This window comes from Heterodontus francisci, chromosome 24 (genome assembly GCF_036365525.1).
Source record: "Heterodontus francisci isolate sHetFra1 chromosome 24, sHetFra1.hap1, whole genome shotgun sequence".
NCBI lineage: Eukaryota > Metazoa > Chordata > Chondrichthyes > Heterodontiformes > Heterodontidae > Heterodontus > Heterodontus francisci.
In genome coordinates, this window is record NC_090394.1 from 26518287 (window position 1) to 26542576 (window position 24290).

General features: G+C 40.3%; 1 protein-coding gene across 4 annotated transcripts in view; it reads left to right on the top strand.

Moving 5' to 3' along the window:
* The window catches only part of smurf1 (SMAD specific E3 ubiquitin protein ligase 1), a 149075-nt gene that overhangs the window by 91639 nt on the left and 33146 nt on the right, over window positions 1–24290 (top strand). For all 4 annotated transcript variants that reach the window (XM_068055787.1, XM_068055788.1, XM_068055785.1 and 1 more), the window contains 7 exons: window positions 3211–3276; window positions 7261–7345; window positions 9953–10191; window positions 13766–13850; window positions 13946–14092; window positions 16310–16514; window positions 16684–16787. In XM_068055787.1, coding sequence (XP_067911888.1) covers window positions 3211–3276; window positions 7261–7345; window positions 9953–10191; window positions 13766–13850; window positions 13946–14092; window positions 16310–16514; window positions 16684–16787 — 931 coding nt within the window. The remainder of the gene's footprint in view (window positions 1–3210; window positions 3277–7260; window positions 7346–9952; window positions 10192–13765; window positions 13851–13945; window positions 14093–16309; window positions 16515–16683; window positions 16788–24290) is intronic.

The following is a 24290-nucleotide window of genomic DNA, read 5'->3' on the forward strand; positions in this document are numbered from 1 at the left end:
GCTGCTTTATTATTTTGGAATCCTTATGTGGGGCTTTGGGACAGAGGGAAAATCATTGATACAGCAACTGAAATTAGTTGGGCCAAGATACTTACTTGTGTAGCTCTTGTACTAATTTCCTGGGGATCTTGATGACTGACCTTTTGACAAAGGTAACAATCTTCCTTTGCAACAGGTATAACCTCCATCCACCGATTTGTTTTCCCTTTGACTCCCACTTACTTCAATTTTGCTAGGACTTTTTAGGTTCCATTCTTGGTTGAATGCTGCCTGCATGTTGAAGGCAGCCTCTCTTGTCTCTGTCCTGGTATTAAGCTATTTAGCCCATGTCTGAAAAAATCCCTCTTTATTCTTAAATACAGCAGATGCTGGAAATCTGAATTAAAAGATGCTGGAAATAGCCAGCCGGACAGGCAACATCTGCAGAGAAAGGAACAGAGTTTACGTTTCAGGTCTGACCACTCACCAGACCTGGAATAAGTAAGAGATGTAACAAGTGTCAGGAAAACCCTATATGCCAAATGGGAAATATTAATTTCATTGGTTGGAACACGTTAGACTTTAAAGGGAAAAATCCTGCAAGTTAACTTTTAAAACTAGCAGCCAAGATGGTCACTGCAATTTACATTTGAAACACCAGGAGGTTGAACTGGAGACGAAAAGTTTGACGAAGCCCAGCCAGAACAATGCTTTGGCTAACTGAGTAGGTTAGCCAGATGATCCTCGTTTGCGAGCCATTCAAGGTCATCCTGGAGCATGTAGAACCTTGAATTTGATTAGAGGATTCCAGAAAAACCTCATTAGAAACAAAGGGCATTGATAGAACCATGTGACTGCTGGCTTATCTCTGAAGAAACTAACGTTTTGTGACAAAGACAACGGACTGGCAGTAACTGAAAAGAAACAAAGCAGGCAGCTGCTCCCCTGTGTCTCCCTCTCTCCTTCTCTCTCCCCAGAAAATATCAAGAGAAGAACTGGCTGCGACTGGGACCCACCCCCCGCCCCAAGCCTACAGACAACTACAGCCAGCAACCAGGGAGGAGAATCAACAACCAATTCTGCCTTCAGGAGCAAAGCAAGCCAACCACAGTGTACTTGGACCAGTGAGGATGACTAGACTTCAGCTGAGGATTGTTGGACTTACAGACTGTATTTAAGTTCCATTTATCCTGGACTTTAATCCAACCACCAAATCTGTTTCCCTCTGTAATCTATTTGTGTGTGACTCTGGTGTGAATGTGTGTGTGAATGTGTAGCGTATTTTTAGTATGTTAAATCAAGTTACAGCGTTAAGTGTAATAAACTTACCTCTTGTTTAAACTCAAACCTGTCTGATTGGTTCTTTTGCAATTATGTTAGAGGAACAAGTTCAAACAAGCACTGAGGTGATAAGCACAACCACTTTTTTAAAAAAAAAGGAATAAACCCTGTTGCGGTCAAACAGGACAAGGGGCAAGAGGAGAGCCTGAGACTCCCTCCTCACCTGGCAGTAACACAAGTTTTAAGCCAGTACAGAGCTGGGGAGAATGCAATGAGAATGCAAAGGAAGGTTTGTGAATTGGTGGAAGGCAAAAGGAAATGGTAATGGGACAAGTAAAGAAACAGAAGAAAGTTCTGGGGGATGTGTAACTAGGAATAGCAGAATCATCACCAAAGGCTGCTGCCCAAAAAAATGGGGGCAGAGGTTATGACCTGAAATTGTTAAACTGAGTCCGGAAGGCTGTAAAGTGTCTCGTCGAAAGATTAATGCTGTGCTCCATTCATATTCTGATCTCTCTCTCCTTTGTCTTCTGTGCTGTTCCACTGAATCTCAACGTAAGTTCGAAGAACAGTGTCTCATCTTTTGATTATGCTCTTTATAACCTTCTGGACTCAGTACTGAGTTCAAAATTTCAGATCATAACTTCTGTCCATATCTTTCTTCGTGGCAGCTGTTGGTTACAATTCTGCTATTTTTAAAGCTCCTGTTGTCCCATTGCCATCTCCTTTTGTCTTGCACCATCATCCCTTCTGTCATTTAATCTCTCCTGCCTTCCACCCTATCACAGACCTTCCCTTTTTTGTTGTTCTCCCCCTTTCCCCCCATTCCAACTTTCTTTTCTTTTGTACTTACTTAAATCATGTTACATCTCTAACTTTTTCCAGTTCTGATGAAAGGTCATTGACCTGAAATGTTAGCTCTTGTTTTTTTTCTCACAGATGTTGCCTGGCCCACTGAGTATTTCCAGCATTTCCTATTTTTATGAGAACGGAAAGTGTCGGATCAGTCCTGATGAACGGTTGCAGGCCTGAAATGTTAACTCTGTTTCTCTCTCCACAGATGCTACCAAACCTGCTGAGTATTTCCGGCACTTTCGGCTCTCATTTCAGAGTTCCAGCATCCACAGTATTTATTCTTATTTTCCTATTTTTATTCTTGTTCCTCACTTGTTCAACTTTCTGATAGAAAAGAATAATTTCAGTTGGAAAATGCAACATGTATTGACCTTTTTAAGACATCTCGCTCATTAGCCAATCAAGGACAAATGCAATCATCTTACATACCAATTCTTATTCTAGGTTCACTTACTGTTCTTTATCTCTTTTATTAGCGTTAAGTGTTTTATGAGGATTTCGTACAGGAAAAAGTTACCAATTTCTCAGGTTTGGTTTTGAAACTTTACATGCACCTTTGTTGACAGATGATTCACAGTCTTGATTTTTGACCTTGCCAACATAGCTCCATTTCTGTGCAAAGCTTAAAGGGAAAGGCAAGTCCAGAGGAAGTATTTTTAAGCACTCCCTGATTTTGCATCAAAAATACAATTATGACAACTTAATTGTTGATTATCATTTACTGTCTGTAGAGGGTCCATCAGGTCAGGTCTTTGGCCATGCTTACTACTTTAACACCACCAATGGGAAGCTGCCTATACATCCTGAAGCAGCTCTATTGACTATCAATAGGAGGGTGTGAGTTGGAGGGATGTGAATTCAAACAGAGCTAAGAGCCAATCCTGAGCCACTTGGCTACAGGAATCCACGCAACTGCTTAGGTGCAGAGTAGTATGCTTTCCCAGGCTCTGGACTTCTGAGAATATCCCCTGAATCTAATAAAAACCAGGCATAAAATGCGCACTTGTCTCATACTGTATTAAGATTTTCAGCATCCTGCTATGAATTGTTGCGCTCACACTGTTCAGGTAACGTTGCACCCTCTTTTTTTGCCAGACCAGCGGTTAGATCTATGCAAGCTCAATCCCACAGACAGTGATACAATAAGAGGGCAAATAGTAGGTAAGATCTTATTTAAATTTGCAAGTTTCATTCAGCATGCTTACTTAAAATGTGTGTGCACTAGAATTATTCTATTAAAAGTACCATGTTACAGTATGAATTTTGCCTATTGTGTGTAAAATTGCTTTGGTGAACCAAAGAATAGAGACTTGGGAATAAGGCCAGACATCTGGTGAAGAACTTGTTCTACATTACACTTAATTTTGGATCCTGCTGGCAGTGAACTGAAGTGCTTAGAGATCAGAGGCTGGCAGAGAAACATAAATGACAGAACTTGATAGGAGAAAGAGCAGGAAATCGAGTGACATAGCTAATAATTTCAGGGAGGTAGTTAACAATTGAAATGCCATGACTTGCTTCAGTTTACTTACCTGAGCTGAATTAACGTATAGTAATGTGTTTAGTTACATTATTATCAAATCTAATTGTGTAGATTCTATCTTGCTGAAAGTTGCATACTTCAAGATTGTTTGGAGCAAGATTTATGATTGTGCATATTTTAAACCCACTTAAAGAAGCAGAACTGATTACTTTTAAAACTGACATTAACAATATTGATATTTCTAAATCAAAATGAATGTGTGCCATTCCTATTGACAGATTTGCTTACAGAGGGTGGCACCATTGAATTTATGATGCTATTTTCATTTTATAAGAAAAGTCTTTCTATGCTAGCTTTTAGAGTCGAAAGTTAAATAGGTATGGACAGAATCAACCTGGTACTTTTTGGCAGAGGCTGACAATAGTAAAACACCCAATGTTTACCTAATTATTGCCTGTTTCTCTACAAGAAGAAATTAGGGGTTAAGCCACATTTCTGTTTTACTGTACATATCTAGTCCATGCTGTATCTTCCCTGTGAGTATTTATGGGGCACTGAGTATGAAATGTAGAATGTGGTTTCTGTATTCGCATCTCTCCCCTTTATATTGGAAGTGGAAAGTACTAATTTTATTTATTCCAGCACCCTCCATGTACCACAGGTTCACAGGGATGTAATCTTAATCACTTTGAGAAGTTTTGCTATCACCTGTGTAAGCTTACCTCATCTTCCCACCTGTAGAAAGATATACCGTCACCCCCACCAACCCATGCTGATACTTGTTCTTGTCCTTTCAGTGGACATTTTTGCTGTTGGTTTCCCGCTTGCTGAATGTTTAGTATTATTTAGCTATTGGTGTTGCTATCAAATTTCTTTCCTTCGCCTCAATTAGATTTATATTTTAAAACAAATTTATCATTTTTGTTATTGATGTCACATTGTTCAATACCCTTTAATTTAAACACCGAGGTGCATGGTTGCTCAATGGAATCAATAGACAAAAGCTGTGCTTTTGAAGCACAGCATGAATGGTTGTCATTGCTGGGACAAGATGGTATAGGGAGGCTTGAGAGAAAAATTGGTACTTGTGCTAAAGAGTACTTGGGGAGTCAACATACTCTGCTCTGCAGAGGAGTCTTTCCATCAGATGAGTATTTTAAGCAATGCTACATTTGTTTGGTACTGGCTAGGAATAACTATGTTACTGACAGCTATCCACATCCTTTCTAAAAGCTCCACTGTGTGACAGAAATCACACCTGCTAAATGGAAATGTATTAATTTTGTCATATGGAGCACTACTTGAACCTTTTTTTTTACTGGACATTGCACATAACTTGTTTAAAAAAGCCAACAGAGCTAACCAGCTGAAAACATGGTTGCACATTTGCATTCTGAGAGACAGTGCATAGAGAGACAATGGGAGTGCTCCCTGATTCAATTAATGAGATGGGTTTTGTCGATAGTGATGATCAAAAGACGTTGAGAGCCATTGACTTTGTAAGAGACAAATCTCCACGCACCCCCAGCCCACCCAATGTCTGGAAGATTCTGAAGTCCAGCAACACTCCAAAAAGTTGCTATTTCAAACCAAGATGGTCACATGACTTACCTGCTGGCCAGACTGGGGGCTCTTTGAATTGTGCCTCACAGAAAGGTAAGATACTGCATGTTGAGAGCCAAGGAGGAAGGTCCTGCTCTTTCTGTCTGTCTGTCTCCACGGTACCCACGGGAGAAGCTTAAGCCTCAAGACAGAGCACCTCTTCAGTCTTCTGGTACCAGAGAAGTAAGTCGGAAATTGTACACCAGGCCCCAGCGAGAACTCCAAGACTGCAACTTCAGTTGAGGACATTATATCAAGGACATAACCATCCAGTAACCGAATTTATTTATTGCCAGCCCTACTTCAAACATGCCCCCCCCCCCCCCAATCCTTTCTTCCCCTCTGTATCTATTTGTGTGTATGTGTTTCTCTCATGTGCATGCTAGCATGGTTGCGTTGCGTATTTTGGTAATTTGTAACCAAGTTATAGTGATAAGGCTAATAAACTTACATCTTTGTTGGTGAAACCTACGAAAACCTGTCCGATTAGTTGTAATTGGTATTGAACAGGTATCCAAGATTTCATTACTGGTACTGTGGGTTTAGGTATCTAGTTCTTGAATGTAAAAGAAATTCCTGATTAAGTCTTGCCAGGGCAACTTATTTATGATTAAATTGTCTACATGTAATCAAGTATACTTTTTTGTGCTTCTCTTAGTTTTTAATTACATTTTTAGTATGTTAAAATTCCTGGCAGGCTTTAGCTTCCTGGTCCAAAACTGTCTAATGCTGATACCAGGGCTGAAAAGGTTAAATTGAAGACAAATTGCATAGATTAAACATGTATTCCTTTGAGTACAGAAAATTAAGGTGACCTAATTGAGGTATTTAAGATGATTAAAGAGTTTGATAAGGTAGGTAGAAAGAAACTGTTTCCTGTTGTTGGAAGAGGCCAGAACAAGGGCGTCTAGAAACTAGAGCTAGATATCCAGGGGAAAAATCAGGAAACACCTGGAAATTTGGAACTTTCTCCCCAAAAAGCTGTTGAGGCTAGATCAATTAAAAATGTTAAAACAGTAATTGACTGATTTTTGTTAGCTGGGGATATTCAGGGATATGCAACAAAAGTGGGTAAATGGAGTCAAGTTATAGATCAGGCTCGATGCGCTGAATGGCCTTACTCCTGTTCCTATGTAACACAAATAAATTGCTTGAGTTTCTGTGATGGCCTAATAAGTAAAGGCACTGCTTAGTGTGGTATTAAACTACAGGTTTGATTTCTCTTGTGTTATGAGTGTCAGCTATGGCTCATTTGGTACCACTCTTGCCTCAGTCACAAGGTTCTGGGTTCAAGTCCCATTCCAGGGCTTGAGCACAAAAATCAAGCCTGGCACTCCAGTGCAGTACTGAGGGTGTTCTGTACTGTCGGAGGTGATGTCTTTTTGATGAGATGTTAAACTGAGGCCCCGTCTGCCCCCTCAGGTGGATGTAAAACATCCCATGGTACTATTGAGAAGAGCAGGGGAATTATCCCTGGTGTCTTGGCCAATATTTATCCCTCAATCAACATTATCTGGTGATTATCACATTGCTATTTGTGGGAGTTTGCTGTGCCTAAATTGGCTGTTGTGTTTCCTACTTTACAACATGCTTCAAAAATACTTCATTGGTTGTAAAATGCTTTGAGATGTCTGGTGGTCATGAAAAGCGCTATATAAATGCAAGTCTTTCTTTAATGTTAGTTGATTTCCAGTTGGGATGCTACAGTTGGCTTCAATAAACTGGGTTGAGGGTGTAGGGAAGGGGGAAATCAGCCAGTTCCCACACTTGACACTATTCAGTAATCTTTGTTGAAAATGCACCTGGTGTGAGAGTAGGATTGGGCTCAGCTGTGTTGCCCATACAGTCTAAAGCTCAAAGGTGGATGCGTGGTACCGAAGGACCACCATTTTGTTTGTTTCTGTCTGTCTATGAATTTCCAGTGACAACAGTATGATCAATTTTGGTACTAGATCTGTTTTGCTCTCTCCAGGATTTGGGAACTTCTCATTGAAGACTTCCTGTTGCATAGTCTAGATCATATTTATAAAATTAAATTTGTAATTTTGTTTCCCTTCTAGTAAGTTTACAAACACGAGATCGAATAGGAACTGGTGGTCCTGTTGTAGATTGCAGAGGACTATTGGACAACGATCTACCTGAGGGGTAAGTAGTGACTCTTATCTTTGGATTGTTTCTTGGAAGAGATTTCATCCTAAACACAATTTTATGAAAATTGTAATTTTTTTTGAAATGTTGAATTCTTTCAATAGTCTGTTTAGACATATTCCATATGTTTCAAGGCCCCTATCACATTAGAAAGAGTACTGGTTTCAGTGCAGCTTATCATTGCTAAAATCCTTCGTATGTGGTACTACTTGCTCTTAAATAAAAATCTCTTTTTAGCAACAAATGGTAAATGACGCAAGAACAGAGAGACCTGGGATTGTTTGTGCACTAATCTTTGAAGGTGACAGGGCAGGTTAATAAAGGCATAAAGCACAAAAGCTAGGATGTTATGTTAAACCTAAATAAAACACTAGTTTGGCCATAGCTGGAGTATTGTGGCTGATTTTAGGAACCATATTTTAGGAAGGGTGTGAATGCTTTGGCGAGCGTATGCAAGAGATTTGTGAGAATGGTTCCAGGGTTGAGCAATTACAATTAAGTAGATAGACTGGAGAAACTGGGGTTATTCTCCTTGGAGCAGAGAAAGCTAAGAGATTAGATAGAGGTATTTAAAATCGTGAAGGGTTTAAATAGGGTAAATTAAGTCAAAACATTTTGATGGTTGAAGGATTGATAGCCAGAGGGCACTGTTTTAAGGTAATTAGCAAAAGAATTGGAGGCAACATAAGGAAAAACGTTCTTCCACAACGAGTGATTAGGATTTGGAATGCATTGCCTGATAGCGTGTTGGAAACCGATTCAATAACTTTCAGAAGAGAATTAGATAAATGTTTAAAGGAGAAAAAAATTATAGGGTTATGGGGCAAGGGCATGGAAGTGGGTCTCATTGGATTACTCTTTGAAAGAGCCAGCACAAACTTGTTGGACTGCATAGCCTCCTCGGTGCTGTACTGTTCTGTGCTTCTGTGGTGATCTGAATGTCTAAATTTTAACTGTCCACACCATCAGTCCTCAAAATAAACTAATTTTGAGTTAAATTGGTTATTATGCCCATAACAACTTGAAATATTACCATTCAGATGGTCCTTTCAACAAAAATGACCTGACTGAAAAATGGTATTGGAAAGTTTTTTTAACTTGGTGTTTTAATATCTTATAGTGGATATAAACTAGATATTTAACAGCTAAGTAACAGTACCTCCAACAAATGTTGTCCATTTTTGATTACCCAGTGCAGTAGAGCACAGATCTCAAGAAGTGATGAGACTCTGGCACTGGTACAGCCACACTTGGAATACTGTGAACAATTGAAATTTCTGTGTTACAACAGCTATCCTGGTTTTGAAAATCGTGCACGAGAGGGCAATCGAATTGATACCTAGCTTAAAATCACTTATTAGGAAAGATTGAGCAGCGTAGTTTTTTTCTGGAGAAGAGAATGTTGTTTAGGTGGTCTGGATCTGCAACTAAAACCTGTCATTCCTTAGTCAATGTTTTATATTAATACATAGTCTTTTTTAAAGTATTTCTACCTCATTCACATGTCTTCATTCTCTAACCTGCTCCCTGAGACTCTTGTGAATGGGACTCCAGTGTCTGAAGTCCGAAATAATGATCCAAGACCTGCAAACTATTTTGTCAGGCAGTTATGCCACTACTGGTGGTGCAAAGGGAAATTCCATTTTCTGTGTACAAAGAAAGGAGTCAACACCTTCAGGAGGGAAGAAAATTGGTGCCACGATTTAATTTTTAAAATAAAAATAACCCTATAAATTATTTAAATTTGATATCCCCTTTGTTAAAATAAGAAAGTAATTTCATAGGAATTTGTTAAAGTAAGCACAGCATCATTTCTAGACTATAATGGTTGTTTTTAAAAAGGCATATGGCATCGATTGCACAATAATTGAAAGCTTTGTATCTCAGTTCCTTTTTGTACAAATAAATTGAGATTCCGAGAATTTAATTGAGTTGAAGGCATTATTTGTCCTATTTGAACTAACACATTTAGTATATTTCTTGAAAATAACTGGGTATGGTAATTATTTAGCTCTTGAAATTGTTTGACTGCTTAAGACTTTTCAGAATCCCATATATGCAAATATATTAACAATCTGTGGAAGGTTATAAAGATTGTATCCGTTTACAAAGTTATTGTTTACTAGTATTTCAGCTCTTATTTCAACAGGCTATAAAAATGTTACATTTATTGAAGTTGCATTTCACTGAGCATAATTTCTGACAACTAGCTTAGGGAAATTTTCTTCTAAAACATTAACAGTTTAAATTCACATTTCTAGCAAATGTTTGGTTTTTAATAGCTAAAGTTTTGTAAACTACATCTTTTGCTATAATATGGATGAATGCTGGAAATATTTACAAAGAGATGTCCTTATATAGTGCCCAGTTGCATTATTTGCCTTGTCTCCAATGAAACAGAAGAAAATGTTGGTTCACTGCATACTTTCTGCTATTTTGATTCTAATTCAACATTTTCGACAATGTTACAAGATGTTGATGACAGTTAATGGGTAATAAAACTTTAGTAGGTCAGCATTTGTGCTATAATCATAGTTCTGTTAGTGACAGTATAGTAGCTAAGGAATGCACTTTGAATACTGAATGTACATAATTTTATATCAGGCCACTTTTTGAGGATTCTGGACCTGGAAGGCCGCTAAGCTGTATTATGGAGGACACCGTACCATTTGCAGACATGACAGGTGCTTCTGGTGGAGGGAACTGCCAATTGATAGAGTCTCCAAACCAAGAACAGAGACTTCAGACACAGCGAATCCGAACTTTTGGGGTTCGAGTTCAAATGCACACGCCACAGAGCCGGCCTCATGGCCGTCAGTCACCTGTATTGCCAGAGGGATATGGTAAAGCTTGGATTCAGTAATTTTTTTTCAACTAGTATTCAGAAGGGAGTGCTAAAACCAAATAGCCACCTTGTGATTGTCAGTAAATCATTTTTACTTAGAAATAAGCTTGCATGTTTTTTTTTGTGGGATGTGAGCACTGCCCGGCAAGGCCAGCATTTATTGCTCATCCCTAATTGGCTTTGAGAAGGTGGTGTTGATCTGCCGCCTTAAACCACTGCAATCCATGTGGTGTAGGTACACCCACAATGACTTTTCTGTATCGGTTTGATGCAACTAAGTGGCTTGCTAGGCCATTTCAGCAGGCAATTAAGAGTCAACCACATTGCTGTGGGTCTGGAGTCACATGTAGGCCAGACTGGGTAAGGACGGCAGATTTCCTTCCCTGAAGGACATTAGTGAACCAGATGGGTTTTTACAACAATCCAGTAGTTTCATAACAATTATTAATGAGACTAGCATTTTATTCCAGATTTTTAAAAATTGCATTTAAATTGCCCTGGCTGCCATGGTGGAATTTGAATTCATGTCTCCAGAGCATTTGTCTGGGCCTCTGGATTACTAGTCCAGTAACATTACCACTATGCTACCATCCCCAGTACAGCTTGGCTATTTTTATTCGTAAGGCAAAATACATAGATTTCCACTCTCGCGCCTAAAACTGATGGGTATGATTTTCAGACTTTTAAATGGACTGATTTCTTCCTGTTTGTGGAGTATTTGCTTAAAGAACGAATACTTAACAGAAATTTTGGTAAACTTGCCTGTGATGGGTCTGTAACGAGACAGTAAACAAAGTAAAGCCATCATGATACTGAACTCCAAGAAAGTGAGCACTGGAAGAGCCATACCTGAGAACTTTTCATGCAACCATAGCAGATACTCCTGCCCATTTGCCACTTTCTGTTCCATTGTTCAGGTCTCAAATAATCCTGTGTCAGCATTCGTGATGGATAACTTAGACATTCTCCCCCTCTAATCCACCTCCTCAACCACCACTGCCCCCCCCCCCCCAGGTTTTCTTGAACCCTATTAAGGTGGGGTCTCAAATTTCAAGTTTTCAGTTCCAGCGAAGTGTATGCACCCAAAATATTATCCCGACTTTTCTCTTTTCACATACTGACAGCCCTATATGTTCCAGTTATTTATTTCAGATGTCCGGCATTTCCATTTTTTCTTTTTACTAACAATCGTTGAATTTTAATGGTACATAGCTTAAGATGTACCACCAAAGTTTAATGAAGCCTTTATCCATATGATGGAGGAAGGGAAAAAAGCAGCATCCGCACTGATTTGTCGACCATAAAAATATGGATTCGTGCCCTTGATTTTAAAATTTGTAAGTACAAAGGTTTGCTTGATGAAGCAAGGGAAGAATGGGAAATCATTTCTCCTGCACCTCCTAGTGACTAGATGTAGAGAAGCATTGGCAGGAGACAGCTTCTCTTGGCTGTGAATTTTAGGTTACGCAGGACACCTGAAAAAAGTATGGTGACAATACAATTTACCACGTGCTCCCTTTTTCTTCATCTCGCCATACCCTTTATCTTTATCCGGCATCAACAAGAAAGCTAACTGCATTAGTGATTCCTCTTAGTTTCTTTCAAAAGTGGTGAAGAGCGCATGTTGTACTTCAAATATTCAGTACTGGTACACCCTAACATTTGTATTGTATTTTTCCTCATATCTTATAAATGACTTTATCTCATCAATTTGGCCATTCCAAATCACCTAATAATGAAAGGAAAACACTTCTACATTGTTGCTCTTCAAACAGACTTAGCCTCAATAAATTTGATTTAAAATTAACTTGTAGCAAATTTGTAAACACAAGCCTAATACTTGCACTTAGAGTTTCAATTTAAATTCTGGAGAGAGATTTTTTTGCTCTCACTCCATTTCCTTGAGATTAATTTTCAAAGATTTTTGAATGTTGGAAGCCTTGTTGTGATAAGATTGCAAAAAAAAAGTGAAATGCATATCTCATACATAAAGTTTATTTTAAAAATTGCATTGAGGACTAAAATAGGACATTCTTATTTTGTTCTAACGCTGACCTTTTTGAAAATTGGAGGCCCCTTTTTGATTAACTTTATGTGCATTCTTATATTTGGATTACTTTTGAAATCTCAATCTTTTATAATGCTTAAAGAGAAGAAAAAGGAATTTGGAGGTGGAATTCCCTGTGGGAACATAGAATTAGATTAGAATTAGAATATTACAGCGCAGTACAGGCCCTTCGGCCCTCGATGTTGCGCCGATCATCTGACCTACACTATTCCATTTACATCCATATGTCTATCCAATGACCACTTAAATGCCCTTAAAGTTGGCGAGTCTACTACTGTTGCAGGCAGGGCGTTCCACGCCCCTACTACTCTCTGCGTAAAGAAACTACCTCTGACATCTGTCCTATATCTTTCACCCCTCAACTTAAAGCTATGTCCCCTCGTGTTTGCCATCCTCATCCGAGGAAAAAGACTCTCACTATCCACCCTACATAATTGGGAAGTTGCACCCAAATTTATCCCCATTTTGCTGTTGTCTGTTTACACCCAAATTTTTTGCCAACCTGATTAACAAATGCTGAAATGTAAAAAATGGGTATAGAAAAGCAGAAATGAGTATAAACAATAGAATCTCCAGGAAAAGCGCCAAACCCATACCAAATATTCAGTTTTTAAAATGAAAATTACAAGCCATCTAACCATCATTCATGCACATTAGGCAGCAGCATGTTTAAGAACATGCAAGCATGGAAGCTTTTCAATTCTAATTGTGACTTATACTGATTCTATAAAAATGTATTAAACAAAACAGAAAATGCAGTGCAAGTCTCAGGATATATTTTTAAAAATTGCAATAAAACATCAGAAAAATAACTTTCCTCATGCATCTAAAATTGTGTGTGTACGTTTGCACCCAAACAAACCAACGTAATTGCAGGAAATTTGGACGTACAGCTCTTTAGCCAGGAGGCAGAACCATTATTGTGAGCCGCTAATAAAATGACCCTAAAGGAGCAAGGAAACTTGGACGTACTGTAATTACATGTATAAAATAGCTGTGCCTGTGTTTTTCATCTTTTGCATTGGGTATTTGTTTATACCCAGATTTACATGTATTTATGGCTGCAAATACACAGCAAATTCCACCCCTTTGCATACATTGTTTGCAATTCTAATTTGAGCAAACCGCTTGATTTAAGAATTTATAGTTAGTTCAGATTAAACTTTTGGACAAGTCTATTTTTTTCCATAAGTTTTAATTTTAAATGCAGTATCACAATGCATGGTTTCCCATGTATAACTTTGAAGAAAGGGACAGAAGGTATCACATCAATCTGAGTCATACCCAGCACATCAGCTACAATTTCTGTTACTAAAGCATAAACTTGGCAATGTGTCTTAATTACAAATGTAGAGAAGATGGAATTACCACAACATAATTAATTTTCATGTTTTGTGCAGCTGGAGTATTTGCTAAAGTAGAATGTGTTCATTCGCTTGCAGTGCAGGTTCTACAACAAGAGAAAGAAGATCTGGTTCTAAATTATTGTCTATTTTGTTTTCAGAGCAGCGAACAACTGTACAGGGACAGATTTATTTTCTGCACACACAAACTGGAGTCAGCACTTGGCATGATCCTCGAATTCCAAGGTTAATTAAAATCTAGTAACACTCGCAAAATGGTTCCTGCTGTATAGATAATTTCACTTGTTCTAATTTTGATTTGTTCTAATTTGTTTGTACAGGGATCTTACAAATTTTAACTATGATGAGCTCGGTCCTTTGCCTTCTGGGTGGGAAGTCAGAAGTACAGTGTCTGGAAGAATATATTTTGTGGATCACAATAACCGAACTACACAGTTTACAGACCCCAGGCTGCACAATATAATGAAGTAAGTTATTTGAAGCACAATTCACCTTTCATAAAAATGACTCAATTATTGTGATGCATAAATATCATCACAAGTAGGTACTAATTTCAACTATAGCAATAAATATGGCCTTCCCTCCTCACAATCCTCTTCCCAATTTTAGTTTCTTTTACAGTTTCTTCCCAATTTTAGTTTCTTTTTCTTATGCAGGCATTTTCATGGAGTTGTGCAACTGTCTCTTACCTGTAAAACTCTTCTAATACCAAATCACCTGGGGACAAACAGACCGTGCCAGTGTAATGTTATGGTCCCTGAACCTTGAATTGAATATTCTTGAATTGAACCTAGGCATCTATAATGTTTTTAAATCAACAACTTTTCAATAAATTTTAGACTCTGTTGGGATCACCACATGAGTAAGAAGTAGGTTCCTGAATAGTCACATATTGATTTGCAGGTTAACTAACAAGATCACGATTACATAGGAAACACTTAGACAATGTTGCTTCTTTTGATGCTGAAGAATTGAAGATCTTGCAGCAGCAGGTACCATAAAGGAAGTTGGCCTTTTTTTGGGGGGGTGGTGCTGATGGCCACCATCCAGTCAGAGTACAGGTGCCAGTAGATATGTCACTGAGCAAATTAATGCAGTCACCCAACTCCCTTATACATGGCTATAAATGATGAAAAATATGATAGATTGAAGAACAAGGAGAAGGTGTGTGTGCTGCTCAGTTCTGCACACATTTCCTACAGGGCCCATGAGCCATCGCATAAACCTAAGTTGGGAACTGCTGTATCCTTTAGAGGTACCATTTGAAGTACTTTGCAGAACCAGTGCCCTTTTACATGTGCTTGTTCATTTTCATTTTTCTTGAAGGTGGAAATGGCAGCCGGGAAACATCAAACAAATGCCAAAGTGCTCCTCTGTTAGGGCTCTCACTACGATTAGCATCCATCACCATCCCATTGTTCCTTCTGCATCATGGACTGTTTCCTGAATAATGGCACTGATGTACACAATGATGTCCTTATGGCTGCAAACTCTTTATGAAGGCCGTGGGGTTGATATGAAGAGCCCTGATGCCTTTATGAGTATCTTATGCAACTCTTCTCTCACAATGAAGGTTATGTATCCTGTCCCATTGGTGCCTCTTTTCCACAGGAGGTGATGGAGGTATTGGCCCTTGCAAGCATAGTGGCTGTCAATTCCAAGGCCTAACTGTTGCATACTATGCCTAATAAAGCGATGTCTCATTGGGTAGCTTGGAAGAATGCAATAGCATGAAAACTTCATCCTGTGGTATCCTACACTTTGGGACGAGCAGTCCCTGCTACAGATGTTTATGGATCAGTGGATATAGAAGTCTGTCTTATGAAGCAGAGGTAGCAAAGACATGTCCAGGTCCTGGTGTACTTCAGGTGTCTTGGTACCTATATTTGTTGGCTCCTCACAAACATCTCTTCCTCATTAAAATTATGTTGGAACTAACCCCACCCCCACCCTGGCAACAAAATACCCATAGATGTGATATAAAATTATGGGGGTAGCAAATTTTACATGGCTGAGCAGAGTTCCACCTACAATGTGAGCCTCATCCATAAATAGTAGGTGCATGGGAGTCCAAGGGAGTTCATAGACTGAAGTAGGTCTCTTAAAGCAAGTAAGTTTCAATTAATTTTTCTTTGTTTTTGTGTGCTTTCATCTTGCCATTTCTGCATTTTGCTCTATCCATTAGTTGGTATTCTTTCTGTAAGTTGCCACACCACAGCTAGCATTATGCAAATGAAAGATTTTGGTGGGATGAAGGAGACTCTTAAGTGAAGCCTTTTCAAGAAAAAAATAATTAATTCATTGAGCAAAATGCAGCAAACAATATGTTTCCTAGATTACAACAGTCATTATACTTCAAAAGTACTTCATTGGCTGTAAAGTGCTTTGAGACGTCCAGTGATCGTGAAAAGTGCTACATAAATGCGAGCCTTTTCTTTCTCTTTGGACCTCCACTGTTCCTAACTTTTAACCATTTAAAAAATATTCAGATATACTTGCCTACATTGAAATTCATCTGCCACAGTTTTGCTCACTTACTTAATCTATCAATGTCTCTTTGTAATTCTGTGCTGCCATCTATATTACTTACTAATCTTTGTTCATCGACAAACTTGGATATATGGCTTTCTTTTGCATTATCTAATAGATTAATAGAATAATGTATTCTTGATGCTTCCTTAAAGCAATCCATCTCAGTTGAAGGAATCAAACCAGCCATTGCCAGTGCAGACAGAGGCACCTGTGGAAGAAGGGGAGGGAGAGTGGTCTGCCCCACGATGCGAACGGGACCTGGTACAGAAGTTGAAAGTCCTGAGGCATGAGCTTGCTTTGCAGCAACCGCAAGCCGGACACTGCCGCATCGAAGTCTCCAGGGATGAAATCTTTGAGGTAACATTGATATGTGTGAGTTTTAAGCATGCATAGTTATGCAGATATTATCTGTCTTTGTATTCAGCCCAGACATCTTTTAAAGATGCATTTTATTAAATATTTTTTAAAAAAGCATTGAATTATATTCTGTTTACAAAAAAAATTATCTGTAGTTTGTACTGTTTAGGAATCATACCGACAAGTGATGAAAATGAGGCCAAAGGACTTGAAAAAGCGTTTAATGGTTAAATTTAGAAATGAAGAAGGGTTGGATTACGGTGGAGTGGCCAGGTGAGTTTTTTTTTTTACGCTGAGAGCACTGTCTTGTCACTGCTGACCGAGGAAGAAAGATAGAACGCGTTTGCAACACTGCACTGTCTGCAGATCTACAGTAGTGGCAGACCTTAGCAACATTCAATTCCAGAGGCAACTATGGTGCATTGGTCAATTGATGGCACTAAAATACGCACATCAGTCAGAATTGACTTCAACAAATGACAGAATATCGAATTATGAAACCAGTGTGAAGAGGGTAATGAACCCTGGGCCATCCTTAGAAAGCTCTGAATGTTTCTAGGCACGCAGAGAAGATGGGAACCACAGACTGGGTGAAAGTAGCTTGGTTTGTGTGCTGCAGCTAGACATTCTGCCAGAGACCCATTTGTCTCTGACCATTTATTTTGGAAAGGTGATTTGCATTTTATTTCTACATATTTCAGAACTATATGATATAAAATGCAGAAATCTCCCTGTTTTGTTACGTTTGTGTTCTCTTTTTGCATTAATCTTGTTAGACTTTTAATGATTCATATGGTATAAGCCTCATGAGATACCAAATGTGGATATTTCTGATGTGTTTAATGGGAAAATCACTGAAACACTGCAAAATTTCATGAAGCACAAGTGCATTTAATTATTAAGTCTGATATATTATACATTGTAAAGCACATATGAGAAACTGTTGAGAATTTTGGTCCTTTCCCCTTTGAAGTATCTATCTGTTGTAATTTTATTTGTGAGGGTAGATTAGTTGACAAACTGTAATTGTGTAGTAGGGTGTATTTATATGGGCTGAGACTTTATTTACCCACTTAACCTTTTGACTGGGTAGAATCTAAACTGAAGTGACATTTGTCCAGTGATGTGACTGCATGTGGAGATAGAGATTTGAACTTGTAACCTTGTGGATTGGGAGTTAATAAAGGTAGGAACCAGAAACAGTTGGGATTTGGGATTGGAATTTGCAGATCATATGAAGTCAGAAGGCACAGTTAACTATGAAGACAGGAGCAGAAGATTGAAAATGGGTGTAAATTAATCAAATAGGCTGACTGATGGCAAATGTAGTTGAACATAGTGAAATGTGAGATGGTGCACTTTGGATGCATCACTGGTAGATGAAAGTATTTTCTGAATGAAAGAAAGATTTATATAGCGCCTTTCACTGCCTCAGGATGTCCTCAAGTGCTTTACAACCAGTGAAGTACTGTTGAAGTGTAGTCACTGATGTAATGGAGGAAACTGATCGGGGAGTAGCTGAATGACGGGACTTGGGAACATAAGTCATTAAAAGCTCACTTTCAAAAAGTATTTAAAAGGCAAATGGGATGCTGGGCTTCATCACCAGTTTGGGACTTAAAAACAAATTACCACAATTATACAGTGTTGGTCAAACCTCACTTGGAATATTGTATTCAGTTTTCAGCACCCCACCTTAGGGAGGATATGCTAGCCTTGGGGAAAAGTGCAATGGTGATTCAGTAGGATAATATCTGCATTAAAGGGTCTCCTTGCCGATGGGAAAATTTGTTATATTTCTAAGAAGTAAGGAGGTTAAAGAATGATCTAATTCAGCTGTTAAAATAATGAAGGGAAGTGATGGGATAGGTATGGAATGACTTCCCACTAGTGAGGAAATCTGGAACAAGGGGGTATATTTTTCAGCTGTGTTTATTTGCACCAAAAGTGGGTTGCTTGGGAAGCACCAATGCCAGCATTGATGAAGCTTGGAAGTCACTACGCTCAATCATCTATAAAGCAGCAGAAGCACCATTTGGTAAAGGCAGAACCCATGAAAATGGCTGGTTTGAGACCTACTCAGCTGAGATGATATCTTTTTTTATTCATTCATGGGATATGGGCATCGCTGGCCAGGCCAGCATTTATTGCCCATCCCTAATTGCCCTTGAGAAGATGGTGGTGAGCTGCCTTCTTGAACCGCTGCAGTCCATGTGGGTTAGGTACGCCCACAGTGCTGTTAGGAAGGGAGTTCCAGGATTTTGACCCAGCGACAGTGAAGGAACAGCGATATAGTTCCAAGTCAGGATGGTGTTTGATTTGGAGGGGAACTTGCAGGTGGTGGTGTTCCCATGCATTTGCTGCCCTTGTCCTTCTAGTTGGTAGAGGTCGCGGGTTTGGAAGGTGCTGTCTAAGGAGCCTTGGTGTGTTGCTGCAGTGCATCTTGTAGATGGTACACACTGCTGCCACTGTGCGACGGTGGTGGAGGGAGTGAATGTTTGTGGATGGAGTGCCAATCAAGCACGCTGCTATGTCCTGGATGGTGTCGAGCTTCTTGAGTGTTGTTGGAGCTGCGCCCATCCAGGCAAGTGGAAAGTATTCCATCACACTCCTGACTTGTGTCTTGTAGATGGTGGACAGGCTTTGGAGAGTCAGGAGGTCAGTTACTCGCTGCAGGATTCCTAGCCTCTGACCTGCTCTTGTAGCCACGGTATTGTTTTGGCTACTCCAGTTCAGTTTCTGGTCAATGGTAACCCCTAGGATGTTGATAGTGGGGGATTCAGCGATGGTAATGCCATTGAATGTCAAGGGGAAATGGTTAGATTCTCTCTTGTTGGAAATGGTCATTGCCTGGCACTTGTGTGGCGCGAATGTTGCTTGCCACTTATCAGCCCAAGCCTGGATATTGTCCAAGTCTTGCTGCATTTCTACACGGACTGCTTCAGTATCTGAGGAGTCACGAATGGTGCTGAACATCCCCACTTCTGACCTTATGATTGAAGGAAGGTCATTGATGAAGCAGCTGAAGATGGTTCGGCCTAGGGCACTACCCTGAGGAACTCCTGCAGTGATGTCCTGGAACTCAGATGATTGACCTCCAACAACCACAGCCATCTTCCTTTGCGCTAGGTATGACTCCAGTTAGCGGAGGGTTTTCCCCCTGGTTCCCATTGACCTCAGTTTTGCTAGGGCTCCTTGATGCCATACTCGGTTACATGCTGCCTTGATGTCAAGGGCAGTCACTCTCACCTCACCTCTGGAGTTCAGCTCTTTTGTCCATGTTTGAACCAAGGCTGTAATGAGGTCAGGAGCTGAGTGGCCCTGGCGGAACCCAAATTGAGCGTCACTGAACAGGTTATTGCTGAGCAAGTGCCGCTTGATGGCACTATTGATGACACCTTCCATCATTTTACTGATGATTGAGAGTAGGCTGATGGGGCGTTAATTGGCCGGGTTGGATTTGTCGGCTTTTTGTGTACAGGACATACCTGGGCAATTTTCCACATTGCGGGGTAGATGCCAGTGTTGGAGCTGTACTGGAACAGCTTGGCTAGGGGCGCAGCAAGTTCTGGAGCACAGGTCTTCAGTACTATTGCCGGAATATTGTCAGGGCCCATAGCCTTTGCAGTATCCAGTGCCTTTTGTCATTTCTTGCTGTCACGCGGAGTGAATCGAATTGTCATTGGTGCAAAAAAACAAAGGCTACATGATGCACAGCATAAACTCAATAGCCAAGACACAGCATGACCTGAAAATAGCCAAGACAGCTGTGCAAAAGCGAGGAAGATCCTGCACAAACAAACATTGGGTCAGCTTATATTAAGAAATCTAAACTGCATGTGACAAAGGAAATCTATGAGCTATGTACGAAGGGATAAAGAGGGCATTTGGTCCTGCCATCTCTAAGTTGCTCCACTGAAGTCATCAGATGGTAAGGTACTCACCGACAGAAGTAAACAGATGTCCCGCTGGGCTAAACACTACTGTGAGCTGTACATCTGTGAGTCAGACATCTCCCAGACCGCTCTCCTGCAACTTTCTGTCATGGATTAGTTAGATGAAGAACCTTCATCACTGGAGCTCGAGAAGCCCATAGACTGCCTAGTGAACATAAGGGCACCGAGCAAGGACAGAATCCCAACCGAGCTTCTCAAGCACGGGAAGTCCCATCTATTGCCACACCTTTATGACCTCCTTCTCTGCTGGAAAGTAGGCTCGGTTCCACAGGAGATGCATGATGCCAAAATCTTCACACTATACAAAAACAAAGGCAACACAGGATACTGCAACAACTAAAGGGGCATCTCACTCCTTAGCATCACGGAGAAGGCCTTTGCCAGTGACTCTTTGTAGTTGTGGCGGACATAGACCTCAAAATGCTTAAAAGCTAGTAATAAACCCAGGGTTTCTTTTTCCACTGTTGAATATATTTTTTGGTGTTGATTTAGCTTTTTGGAAAAGTATCCCACTGGCCTTTCTATGCCTGATTCATCGTCTTGTAACAGGACTGCACTGACCCCCGGGTTACTAGCATCAATTGCTACCTGATGAAGGACCTAATGAAATTTGGAGCAGCCAACACTGTTTCATTAATCAAAATAGCTTTCAGCCTCTCAAAAGATGCTTGGCACTGCCCTGACCTCACTACCTTTGTTTTCTTTTCTTTGTAGCAAATCTGTCAGCGGAGCAGCTATAGTACTAAGATTTGGTACAAACTTGCAGTAGAAACCACACATTCCCTAGAACCTCATGATTTCTCGCTTAGTCCTAGGGGTGGGGAATTCCACCAATGCTTGTAGTTTCACTGTTCTTGGCAACACTTGTCCTTGCCCTATTGTATGTCCGAGGTAGGTTACTCTGGCTTTTGCAAATTCACTTTTGGCAAGGTTTATCACTAAATCAGCCAATTGTAATTTTCTAAACAGAGCTTCTAGTTATTCCAAGTGATCCTTCAAAGTGTCACTTTATACCAGCACATCGTCAAAGTAAATTACACAGTTAGGAACACTGGCTACCACTTGGTTCATTAATCTCTGAAAAGTTGCTGGAGCATTTTTTAGCCTGAATGACATCACTCGGCATTGGAAAAGACTGTCTGGTGTAACAAAGGCTGATATTTTTTTAGCTCAGGGTGTTAAAGGAACCTGCCAGTATCCCTTTAACAAGTCTATTATTGTAAGAAACGTGGCACTACCCACACTGTCAATACAGTCGCCCAAGCATGGTACTGGGTAGGAGTCTGCATTAACCTCTCTGTAGTCTGTGCTGAACCATCAGGTTTAGGCACAAACACCACTGGGGAACTCCATCTACTTTGACTGGGTTCAATTAGGTGGTTTTCCACCATGTATTGGATTTCTGCTTTTACCTGGGCCTGTTTCTCTGGACTTAAGCAATCAGGGTACTGTTTTATAGGAATGGATTCCCCTACATCCACATCTTGTGTGGCTAAGGTTGTACATCCTAGTTTGTCCTCACAGACTCTCTTAAATGCCGTGAGTAACCTTGTTAGGTCTTCTCGTTCTGCATCTAAATATGAAAGCATAGTGTCCAATCTCACTAACAATTTAGTATTAGCTAAACGGGAAGTAGGAGGTTCAGTTTGAGAATTGTCTAGGTCTCCTTTTGCCTCACCCTCACTATTTCTTTCAACCTTCCCTGTCCTTACTACCTGGCATACCTGTTCTTGCTTATCCTCTTCCCGGCGATGATATTGTTTCAACATATTGATATGACATAGCCGATTATTTTTCTGATGATCTGGAGTGTCAGTCAAATAATTTACCAATTCTTTTGACCACTTTATATGGTCCGCTGAACCGTGCTTTCAGCAGTTAACCATGTAAAGGCACTAATACAAACATTTTATCCCCTGGTTGAAATGTTCGTGTCTTGGCATGCTTGTCTGCCATTTCTTCATGGTTGTTTGGGAAGCTTTAAGGTATTTCTGAGCTACTTTGCAGGCTCTCGTGAGCCGTTCCCAGAACATGGATACGTAATCTAGCACAGATGATTTGTCCCTCTGTTCTGGGGATATTCGTGACAGTATGCCGTGATCATCGTTTTGAGGGTCTGATGGTACCTTTCTAAAGCCCCTTGTGTCTTTGGGTGGCACGCTGAAGACTTTAACTGTGTTATATCCAAATTACCCACAACTTCCTGAAAAATTTTAGACATAAAACTGAGTTTCAGTTGGATCAACGTTCCATTCGGTAATCCATATCTAGTGAAGAACTGGGTTAACTTCTCTACCACTACCTTAGCAGAAATTGTTCTCAAGGGAATGACCTCTGTGAACTGAGTAAACCTATCCATGAAAGTGAGTATATATTGGTGTCCCACTTTTGTTTTCAGTAAAGGTCCTACACAGTCTACCAACACTCTGCTAAATGGTTCCCCAAAACTGGTATGGGAATTAGAGGTGCTGATTTTATGGTAGGTTGCGGTTTGCCCACAATCTGGCACGTTTTACAAAACTGCACCACGTCCTTGAAAAGACCTGGCCAGTAAAAATGTCGGCTTATACGTGATTGGATCTTCCGGATCCCCGCATGTCCCGTTATAGGTATTTCATGTGCTATTCTTAATATTTCCCGGCGATACTTTGGCGGTACCACTGTCTGGTGAACAACTGTCCATTCTTTGTCTGCAGGTCTGTGAGGAGGTCTCCACTTCCTCATCAGAATCCCATTTTTAATATCGTAGACTTCTGGAACTCCGTTTGCCTCAGCTTCCGTTAGAGCCGATTGTGCCACTTTATTTAACTCTCGATCAGCTTGCTAAGCCTTGATCAGAGCAGATTTATTGAACATTTCCTTTGGATTATCCAAATCCCAAAGAAAGTTTCAGATATTTGACTGTCTGACTACAGTGCCAATTTTACCTCTGGCAGTGGAACTTGTTTAGTCATTACTTAGGTCACTACACATGAAGAAAATTTTCCCGGACCCTTTTCCTGCAACTGTTCTTTCTCTTTGACTTCACTTGGTCTTTCTGTGACTACTGGAGAAGCTACTACCTTTGCTCGAGCCAAATCCCCAGGAGTAAGTCAACTCCATCTACAGGCAAACTATGGACAACTCCTACAGTTACCGTTCCGTTAGGTTACACTCTAGGTACACCCGATACAAAGGTATATACTCTCCGCCAGTACCATTCACTAAAATCTTGGCATTCAATGTACTTTCTGGTGGAAAAGTTATGCCTTTCCCCAGCAAAAGTGTTTGGGTGGCTCCTGTGTCCCTAAGTATAACTTGTACGTTTACCTGCCTCACTTGAGGGTAAGGAGTTACTTTTCCTTTTGACAAGAATTCCCTATAAATCTCGGGTATCTTGTTCACATGCCCCGCACTCAGCGGTTTTTGTACTTGGCCTTACAGCTGCAGTCCGATCTGTCATACTGTCGGTCAGGGTCCCTTTCTCTACGTTGGCTTTCTGTACCCCAATAAGTCCCTATGGGTTTACCCCTCAACTTTCAGAATTCTGCATGAAGGTGTCCCACCTTGTGACAATGATGACACTTAGGATTGCAGACCTCACTTCTACCCTCAGCATCTTCCTTTCTGGCCTGAGGAGGAGATCCCAGGGTGTTCCCAGCTGTCCCTTCTTGTCCCAGGCTACTTGCCTTCCTTTCACCCTCCCACCTTCTATCCTTCTTGGGTTTCTGAGGGTGACAGACAAAGGGTTCGAGCTTGTAAACAAGCTTGTAATCATCAACGATTCCTGCTGCCTGTCTGGCTGTTGAAACTTTCTGGTTCTTTACATAGGTTCTTACTA